Source organism: Amblyomma mixtum, chromosome 2 (assembly GCF_055824585.1).
Source record: "Amblyomma mixtum isolate Tamu chromosome 2, ASM5582458v1, whole genome shotgun sequence".
Taxonomy (NCBI): domain Eukaryota; kingdom Metazoa; phylum Arthropoda; class Arachnida; order Ixodida; family Ixodidae; genus Amblyomma; species Amblyomma mixtum.
Genome location: NC_143013.1, coordinates 261509275 through 261519686, shown reverse-complemented (window position 1 = coordinate 261519686; position 10412 = coordinate 261509275). Strand labels below are relative to the sequence as shown.

Genomic DNA, 10412 nt, shown 5'->3' with positions numbered 1-10412 from the left:
GACGTTCATAGCGTTTATTAAACGTTGAGTACAATAACAACATATATGTCTATTGGACGTGCGAAAGGGCGCAGGGAAGATCCCGGAATCATCCTGGGGGCTGACTGCCATGACCAGGCGCCTCCACGTCCAGTTGGCCCGGCGTGAAATGACATGCGCGCGACCGGGACCCTGCGATGAAAGGAGAAAACAAAATTCAGGGGGCACTTTGACTGTCTAAAGTGGGTAGCGGCGGAAGCGTTTCCCGCACCACCTTCGCTGTTTCTGTGGCGCCGGTGGCGTCACATATAATTGAGTACTAATTACTAAGTGATGACAAATCACTAATTAATGGTTAATTACTGATTAATGCCTGAATACTAATTAACTTCTAATTAATTATGCTTAAGCTTCGCCTTTAGGAGTGGAACGCGACAGCGCGTCCACGGAACACCACCCGTTCAGCGCGATGCCTTGCCCTTTGAACGCAACGCTTTTTGAGGAAAGGAAATGGCGCAGTAATTCTCTGTGATCTCGGTGGACACCTGAACCGCAACGTAGAGGAAGGGAGGAAGTGGGAGTGAAAGAAGATAAAGAGGAGCCGTAATGAAGAAAATGAAAATTGTATTTGAGGAAAGGAAATTACGCAGTAACTGTCTCACAAAATTCAGGGGGGCACTTTTTTGACCTAAAGTGTGGTCACTGATGCCCCTAAGACTGGAACGCGACAGCGTCTTGCAACGCTGCCAAGGAGTCCATAGAATGCCATCGCCCATTCGGTTCTACGCCTCGCTCGTCAGTAAATTGGTTTTTGAGGAAAGGAAATGTATCTGTCTCTCATTTGTCGGTGGACACCTAAACCTCGCGGGAAGGGAATGGAGGAGGATGAGAGTGAGTGAAGACACCGTATTCACTAGACGCGCCTTTGTTCATTCCAAACCATCCAGCTGGGATGGCGGAGTGGATAGCATGCTCGTCTCTCACGCCGAAGACTAGGGTTCGATTCCCGAGCTCGACCAATTTCTTAATCGGTTTTATTTATTTATATGGCCTGACTAGTACAGCTAATTAGGCTAATTCGTAATTAAGCAATTAACTAAGCTCAGTCTCACTTAATTGGAGCATCACTATAAGATCCCTTCAATTGGTTGCATGGTTACTAGCCAAAATACAATTGGCCCCGTTTGAAATTCGCGCACTGTGACGTCACGACCGTTTCCACCAATTGAAAAGCGTGACATTTTCTGTCGACAACTGCTGCTTACAACGATGAGACATTAAAGGCTTCCGCCTTAATAGTGCGCATGCTTAGATTTCCACCACACCAACACATGTGTGGGTATCAAAATAACAGACTGAGAAGTTACGCAAGAGTCTTAACAATAACTCTCCACATATCCTTTACGCTTGAGTTAACTTGCGCCCGATCGGCTGAAGCACTCCTACTCGCCACGTGCAGTTTGTGGCGGGACTTGTGTCTCATAGAATCTATAGCTACAGTCGAGCAACACTAAAACAAGGCGGACGCAGCAAGTTATGGCCTGCAGGAAGATTCTCTCCACCTATCTGTTTTACATCGCTAGCTGTAGTAGCTTATATTCAGAGGCAAATATAGGGGGTTCAACGGTGGAATAAGCGTTACACCAAGCAGCATCACGCATTGAACTGTGGAAAGGAGGTAGACCGAGGGAGAGGAGGGGCAACCTGAAGGTTCTTGATTAATGCGCACCAAGTCGGTGAAAATCGTCTTTTCTGGGGCTAGTTGGTTTTTCAAGCTGTAGGTGCTAGCAGCGCACACGAGACAAGGACGGACAGAAAAAGGAAACGAAACAGCGCTGTCGGTGAACTTAGCTCGAAAATTTTTTTTAAACTCCAGTTAGAAATTTAATTCAAAGACGTGCTTCTTCGAAGGCGGGAATGCGTGTACTGATTTCAAAACTTTCTTCAGTGAGATCAGTGCGCTGAGTCAGTATCAAGTAGATAAGGCTATGGGAGCTAAAGAAGAGTTCCGTTGTTGGCAACACAGCCATGACCCTCCGACTTCTGGTCTAGTTTGCCTGCCGAGCGACACAGTGGACAATTCCTCATTACTGTGGGAGGGAAGACCTTAACAAAGGTCTTTGAGGACAAGCAAACGTACGTGTTCTATTAACGTATATTTCCAGCGAAAGCAAGAACCAGAATGAGAGGCACTATGTGAATCAGTGCTTTGAAACAAGTTACACTGCCCGGCGTTCTCAAAGGGCCACTGAGAGTGAACTGCAGTTGATTGGTTTGGTTTGATTTATTAAGGCGGAAGTCTTTAATGCCTCATCGTTGTAAGCAGCAGTTGTCGACAGAAATGTCACGCTTTTCAATTGGTCGAAACGGTCGTGGCGTCACAGTGCGCGAATTTCAAACGGGGCCAGTCGTATAGCGTTGCTCTGAGTAAGTGGGACTGAGTTTAGTTAGGTGCTTAATTACCCAATTAGCATAATTAACCCTTCTAGTCAGGCCTGATAAGTAAATAAACCGAGTAGGAAACTGGTCGAGTTCGACAATCGAACCCCGGTCTCCACAGTGCAAGACGAGCACGCTACCACTCCGCCATGCCAGCTCGATAGTTTGGAATGAACAAAGGCGCGTCTAATGAATACGATGCTTTCGTTCACTCCCATCTTCCTCCCTTCCCGTTATGGCGAGGTTTAGGTGTCCACCGAGATATGCGAGACAGATGCATTTCCTTTCCTCAAAAACCAATTTACCGACGAGCAAGGCGTACAATCGAACGGGCGATGGCGTTCTGTACACTCCTGGCAGCGTTGCAAGACGCTTTCGAGTTCCATGCACTCTCAGAGGCGAAGCTTAGCATCTTAACCGCACAGCAGTGACACAAGCAGCACCACTGTGCTTAAGGTCTTCGCCTCACCGCACTTTAGGTCAACGAAGTGCCCCCTGAATTTTTGGGGTTTAACGTCCCAGCGACTCATGCTACGAGGTACGCCTTAGTGAAGGGCTCCGGAAATTTCGACCAACTGGGGTTCTTTAACGTGCGCTTTCCCAACACAGCACACGGGCCTCTAAATTTCTGCCTCCATAGACATTCGACCACCGCGGCCGGGCTCGAACCCGCGTCTTAAGGTTCAGCAGCCGAGCGCTATAACCACTGAGCCACCGCGACGTTGGCCTCTACCCCTAGTTTACCATGTTCTGAGAAGAAAAACGCTACTGTTACCTAAAAAGGAGAATTTTATACGCTACACTTCGACAAAAAATGGTATTGAGCTCGTCAGTGGCATTTTAAGAATGGAGGCCGAACAGACGAACGAATCCACATACCTTTCAAAGTCACACACGCGCTTCCGCGGCACTCAGTGGCGTTCGCCTGAAGGAACTTTTCGCCTTCATTTCGCATGCCTGGCTTAAGATGGATGGTTCTTTAAGGCTTGTAGCAAACCGTTCAAATATGAGCTTCACTCATTTGTGGCACATCATATCCCTGTAGGCGCAGTCTAATCCGCTCATCTTACAAACTGCAGACACGAACGCCGAATCTTACATCTTACCTCTTATCAAGAAAGGCTATTTTACTATTATAAAGCTCAACAGTAGATTCGCTGACACAATCACGCCCATTTTTCTCCCATAAATTCACGTGTGATAGTGTTGCGGCTCTTGCCAAGGATTCTGCCACAGCAGTGGCCTGCAGTCCTGGTAAGTCAGGCAATGTTTAGGTAAATTTTTACCCTCCCCCGTTGACAACAATAGCTTATGTTCCCGTGTACGATCGTTAACGCAGCAACCCATCTGGCCTATTTTCTTCTTAACACAAGTTAATGGTATTTCGTATGACTCCGACGATGACGCACACCACAAACGACTTAGCGTGCCTCTTACCATAACCACTTTTCTTTGCTCCTTGTATGGTAATGCCGGGGCATAGCTTTGCCAGTTTTAATGGCGCAATAAGCGCCAATGCCACTTGTGCTTGTCCACCACGTTCTTTAGGTTGTGCGTCACCTCATGCACACAGAGCATAACTATCGGTCTTCCCCTGCTTTCTGACCACTGTCGAGCTTTTCCTGTCATTTGTTTCAAAGATGCGCGGTTCTGACAGCGCATGCCTGGTTGTTTTCTGCTCCCATCAAAGAGGGCCGGGTTCTGCGAATTTGGCAGTTTGCGCTCGTCCTGTACCTTGTCTCGTGTGTGTGTGCTTTTTAGCGCACCTTTACAATGTGAGAAGTAATTCACCATCTAGCCCGACAATGTGTCGTTCTTAAGTATATCCCTATAGGTGCAGGAGTAAAGAGTAGAGAGCCTTTCGTACTGCCCTTACTAGCCGAACGAACTGAGCGCTGCAGCCAGGCCCTGTTCCTTACCGGCTGCCCTGCGACTGTTCATGGATCCAGGGTGGCCGTTCCTGAGCACCCATCACGCCGGTCTTGGAGGTCGCCCTGGAACGCTTCCTTTGTAGCTTCCCGCGCGTCCTCCAGCAGCGGCACGCTCCCGCGGAGCTGCAGGACCGGGGTGACCAGGCGTCGCGCCTTGTCTAGAGAGCGCCTTTCGCCTCCACAGGCCTCCGGATGCCAGTCCACTGAAGCCGTCGTGGGACAGCTGCAGGAACTGCTGTTGCCGCCGACGATGAGGTGGGGCGGCTGGAACGGCGATGTCAAAAAAATTTGCTGTCGTAGAGGATTTCGCAAAATCTCTCTTTTGGATAATTGATTTGAATCGAAATGGTTCTCAAACTTTCAGAAGTTACAGCGAGTGCTCGCAGGTTACTCGAGAGGAAGAGATTTTGGTCTATTGAAAATACAAACGAAGCAAAATAGGCAGTTGAGGTAGCAGGTAAGGTATTCCTCAAGTGAACTGTGAAGGAAATGTGCATTTCAGAACTGCAAACAGGCATTTTCGACGCTACCTTGCCTTAAAATCTGCCAACAAGAAACCACAGGAAGCCCTAAATATATTCTGCGTTCATTGAAGGTTATTCAACACACGAAAGACAAGGTTTTATGGACTAGTGTATTAAAAATAAATTACTTGAAATTTCGTGAAGGCAATCGAAGCTCTAATGCCGTTCATATATAAAAAAATGCCGGATTGAGTTCCGCGCACTCGGAAAGAATTTCTTTTGTAAGAAGCTTGCAGCCGAACAGATGAACATTTATAGCATTCATACGCGCTGAAAATTTGCCTAGACAATGCCAAGAATTTATTAGGTATTTAATCTTACGCACTAAATAAATTACATTAATCATGTTTACGCAGCAAAACGTATCTTGTCTTCCGAGAGACATTGCTGTGACAGTCCAAAAATGTTCCCATATGGTTATCGAATGCCAACCAAGGCTACGGTACGTCAAGATGGGGGTTATCAACTGAAAGATTCGTCTCCCTTTCGCTTGACTGGAAGACGTGAAGGCGATAGCTCCGCGGCGTCTTAACTCTTTCAATTCTTAACCTACCATCCCATGCTTCCACTCAAGGCCAACATTTCGTCACATTAAGGCATATTGGACCATGTCGGGGGAACCCATTGCCCTGCCCAAGCATTCCTTGAAATGTGACATTCACGTGGATTTAACTGGATTAAACTAACGTTCACCAGTAGGAAAATTGCAGGGTTTATCGCTAGGTCATGCTATACCGATAGCAATGCCGTGCACTCCATTAATAATAAAACAGTAATTATTCACTGACAACCACCCGAACGCAGCCGTATAGCTGCGCTCGGGTGGATGTCATGCTTGCGATGCGGGTTGATGTCACGCTTGCGATGTCATGTAATCCATGATATCGGTAATAGATAACATGGTCTAACCACTGTCGCAGTTCCTCCATGGTCGACGCTCTTCCCCAGGTAAGTCAATGCGAGAGGCAAATAGAAGGTAGGGGGTGGGTGGCAGCGACCGCATGGAGTAGACTACGGTACCAACAACGTTCTCGAGAAAGCCCTCACGAGCTAAGAAAGGAGGCCCGCAAAAAAGCCCCGCAAAAATACGCTCAGTTTATGGGATGGGTTAGTGACTATGGGGGTCAGACCTTAGGCCTAAGGTCGCGGAATGGAATCCAGGCAGCAGCTGCATCAATTCGATGGAGGAGAAATGCTACGTTAACTTGGAGAGAGAGAAAAAAGGTGCGGTTCAACCACAGCTAAACCTGGTTAAAGGGCGAAAGCTGTCGCCTGTCAGGCAACTGTAAAGGGCTTGGCGTCTGTAACTTCGATTGCGTTCCGGACACTGGATAGGCAGCGAACCTTCCCAGCCACCCTGGCAGGTGGCACTTAATAGTTGATCGCCAGTCACCTATAACACGAGCGCTAACGCATGCAGCCCACATCAACGTCTCTCATCAACCCACGTATACCTATTAGCGAGATTCCGGCGTTCACTGACCCAGGGAGCCAGTTACGTGCACTTCCTTTCCTTAAAATCGCCACAGTGTAAAACGTTTCCAACGCGAATGAATGCGATGAACGCCAACGGCGTATGGTTTCAGTACCGCGTTTCTGCCAGAACGTTGTCGATGCCAACTCATGCACGCACATCTGTCACTACCGCCCCGTAGCTTAAGGCACGACTGAGGTGTCCACTGTACCAGGACGCCAGTTGTGCGTCTTTCCTTTGCTTTCGAAGCTGAACGTCATTTGAAGGGCAAATTTGCATGGTCCGCGAATGAAGCCCGAGGACCCGTAGTGAAGCTTTCGCTTCAAAAACAAGTATAAAAATTTGTTCAAGCCGTTCGCCAAACCTGCGTGTTGTGCGACGTGAAGCGAGGACACGTCCAAAAACTCGAGGCTGTCAACTTTCTCGACAGCGTCTGTCATGGGCCATGTGCACGTGTAGGACATTTAAACCCATCATACCATTCTATGCCGTAGTATCTCGTACACCATACCTTACCATGCCATATCATACATACACAATACCATATCATGCACTGACATATCCTGCAACATTTTGCAATATCTTACCAGATAAAAGAGTTTTAGGTAAAATCTGTAGAATGTGAAAGGGAAGAATAAATAAATTATCCTGAAGAAGACCTATTTTCAATGTTTACAGAACTGAACACAAGGCGCGCGAAATCCAGAACCTTCGGCACAAGCGTGCCAATTCCGAGTTACGTATTAATTTTATATAGAGTTACGTGCTAATTTTACAGGAGGATCAATTAGCCGGCGCAGCAAGCGATCACTGGCCAAGCGAAGAACGGAATGTGCATGAGCATTTTGGATTGGCCCTGAGTTGATTGCGTACGTTTTATTTGTTTAGGGTTGACTTCGTTGTCTTATCGCGTAAGAACGCCCGTTTGTGTAAAACTCACCTGATAGCAGAATAAACAAAACTGACACTATCCAGGAGCTGCTAAGCTTAATCTCACATTTGCTGCTGTTCCTAAATGGTAGTGGAGTAGCCACCTTTGTACGGAACGCAGAGTTAACCTACAACGCAAAAAAAGATAGATGCACCTGGGGTATCCAACTGAATCATACATCCCTCCATGCCTATTTTGAATCTAACAGTGCTGCTCAAAGCTGCCGCAAAATGCTGTTGACGCTCGAAGCTTTTCCTGTTAAGCATATTATAGACTACGCATGATTCGTTTCATACCGTCTCGGCCTGTGGTGTCCGTTCCTGCTCCTCCTGGATGAGAGGCCCTGCGGAGGTTACTGCAGCATCCTTCCGTGTCCCGTCCTGGACAGCGTGCTGTATTGCATGCCGCAGCATGCGTAGCTGCGTCCTCTCTGGGAGATTCAGGCGCTGGAAGCTCGGACGCTGAGCAGGGGGGCGCACGAACCGTGAGCCACCCCTGATGGCTTCCAGGTTCCAGGAATTGGCCGGGGTGCAACTGCGGTAGCTATCGAGGGTGTCTGCAGCCGTGATGACGCGACTGAAGACAACCGCGTCGCCGGTGTGCCCCAGCATCGATCTGTTCCGTGCGCTCACACTTGAGGGTGAACTGGCAACTGACTCAAGAGCGTCAGCACCTTTTGGCGTCTCCAAATCCGTTCACTTCCAGTGCCGTCAGCGTTGCTGCCGCAAATGACCCCGTACTATTGGCCCCATTTTAATTGGCGCACTGTGACGTCATGACCATTTCGACCAATTGAAAAGCGTGACATTTCTGTCGACAGCTCCTGCTTACAACGATGAGGCATTAAACGCTTCCGCCTTAATATCATCACCCGTTCGGCGCGATGTCGTTTGTGGACTCCCTGGCAGCGTTGCCAGACGCCGTCGCATCTATCCCCCACAACCCCACCAGAGAGGACTGGGAGGTGGCCCTGCTCGGCTGTCAAGACCTAAAGACCCAAAAATCCTTGCTTCACCGGACGCGGGTGGCGTTGCTTGCCAATGGGGCTTCGGAATAGGGGCCCCACCTAGTATTGTTAGGGGAAAGGGCCAATAGGGCCTACCCCAATCACCTCTGTAAAAATTTAATGCACGATAAATGTTTTTCACCACCACCACCGGCGCGATGGCTTGCCCTCTGAATGCAACGCTTTTTGAGGAAAGGAATTGGGGCAGAAATTCTCTGTCATCTCGGTGGACACCTGAACCGCACCGTACAGGAAAGGAGGAATTGGGAGTGAAAGAAGAATGAGAAAGAGGGGCCGTAATGAAGAAAATGAAACTTGTATCTCAGGAAAGGAAATTTTCTCACACATCTCGGTGGACACCCGTCATGCGTTTATAGAGGAAGGAAGTGGTAGTGAAAGAAGAAAGAGAAAGTGGGGCCGTAATGAAGAAAATGAAAACTGTATATGAGGAAAGAAAACTACGCAGTACCTGCCTTGAATACCTCGGTGGACACCCGTCATACAGGTGGTGGTGGTGGTGAAAACTTTTATTTTGGGAAAAAGAGTTTGTGAGCCACAGAGTGGCCCCGCTACATGGTCGGCGTCCCTAGTCCGGGACACCGCACGACGAGGCCCCGTCTCTCGCCCGTTTCACCAGAGCCCTTTGGGACTCAAGCGAGGAGCAGTTGAGGAGGGCAGTCTCCCATGCCTCTCTGGAAGGGGTAGGGAAGGGGGGAGGTGGGGATTTTGAGTACATGCCCACACCATGTGGAAGATATCACAGGTCTCCCCACAGTGTGGGCATCGCCCATCCGTGTTAGGATCGTAATGTTTTATTATTGCAGGACAGTGTAGAGTACCTGTCTGCAGGCGCCTTAAAGTTCGCTCCTCCGTCTTACTCAGCCCTTTTGCAGGGGCCGGGAAAAGGCGGTGGTTGTCGCTATAATGTGTTAATATTTTCCTGAATCGCAGCAGCGGCTGGTTAGTCTCCGAGCCAGAAGAGCTGGGATGAGGAGCCCGGTGAGTAAGCGCTCGGGCAGCCGCGTCAGCGGCCTCATTACCTCGTAGGCCCTGGTGGCCAGGAGCCCAAATGATTCGTTTGGGTGTTGGATCAGTGGCAGTCCGTCGTAGAATACAAGCAGCTAAGGGGGAGATCTCCCCTGCCAAGTAATGTTCACATGCTTTTCGGGAGTCCGTGATGATTATTCTCGAATTGGCATGGGCGGCAGCAAGCGCTATCGCTACTTCCTCGGCCCGCATTGAATTCGGGGCTCGAAAGGAGAGTCCATCAACGTGCATTTCCTGGTGAACGACAGCGGCCGAGTAAAATCCCGTGGGCGATGGCCCTGTTACGTCAACATAATATACACCGGGTCGGGAGCCGTGTTGTCTCTCAAGAGCCCGAGCCCGCGCTTGTCGTCTGTTTTCATGCATGTCGGTGTCCATGTTACGGGGGAGCGGGGAGACCCAGAGCATATGGCGCCATAGTACTGGGATACGCTCCGCCTCCTCTGGAGTGCAGTCGTGTTGGATGTGTAAGCGGTTTAGCAGGCGGCGCCCAGGAGCCGTCTGCGTGAGCCGCGTGTATTGGTTCACGAGGTGGGCCTCCCGCAGCTCCTGGTAGGAGTTTAGCACCCCCAATGCCTTGAGTTTGGCATTAGAGGTAGCCACCGGGAGATCCAGGGCTCGCTTAGTTGCCTTGCGGATGACGGCGTCTATTCGCGCCTCGTCTTGCTTAGTAGTGCGGAGATATGGCACGGCGTATAGGATCCGGCTAGTAACGAAGGCGTAGACGAGCCGAAGCGCGTCCCTGCCCCGCAGACCACCCCGCTTGTTGGAAACGCGGCGGATCATGCGCCCTACCTGTTCGCCTACTCTCTTGAGTTTCGCAATAGTGGAGTCCGGTCTGAGTCTCTGGTGAATGAAAAGGCCCAGAATACGGAGCTCCTCCACCTCTCTAATAGGACCTCCTGACAGAGAGATGTGTATTGCTGTCCTATCCTTTGGGTTCGCTCTGACATGCAGAAGCTCTGATTTCGCTGGAGCACATTGGAGCCCAGAGTCATTAGCATACGCATCGACTATGGAAGCAGCCTGCTGAAGGCGGTCCTCCATGTCCCCAAGGCTCCCCTGAGTGGTCCAAATTGTA

At 49.6% G+C, this 10412-nt stretch overlaps 1 protein-coding gene across 1 annotated transcript; it reads right to left on the bottom strand.

The window, feature by feature from the left end:
- On the bottom strand, nt 1–8178 carry LOC149363766 (uncharacterized). The gene is made up of 3 exons (XM_089573707.1): nt 7575–8178; nt 4338–4613; nt 1–171 (listed from the first exon to the last, which is right to left on the bottom strand). The coding sequence occupies exons 1-2, from the start codon at nt 7887–7889 to the stop codon at nt 4356–4358; spliced, it is 573 nt and encodes a 190-aa protein (XP_089429833.1). The 5' UTR covers nt 7890–8178; the 3' UTR covers nt 1–171; nt 4338–4355.
- Nucleotides 8179–10412: the final 2234 nt, after the last annotated feature.

Excerpts from the sequence above, each read along its gene's own strand:
- LOC149363766 (XM_089573707.1), bottom strand. The coding sequence starts at position 7,889 with ATGCTGGGGCACACCGGCGACGCGGTTGTCTTCAGTCGCGTCATCACG. Across the intron at positions 4,614-7,574 it reads GGACACCACAGGCCGAGACG|CCGCCCCACCTCATCGTCGG; the intron begins GTATGAAACGAA and ends TCGCCGTTCCAG.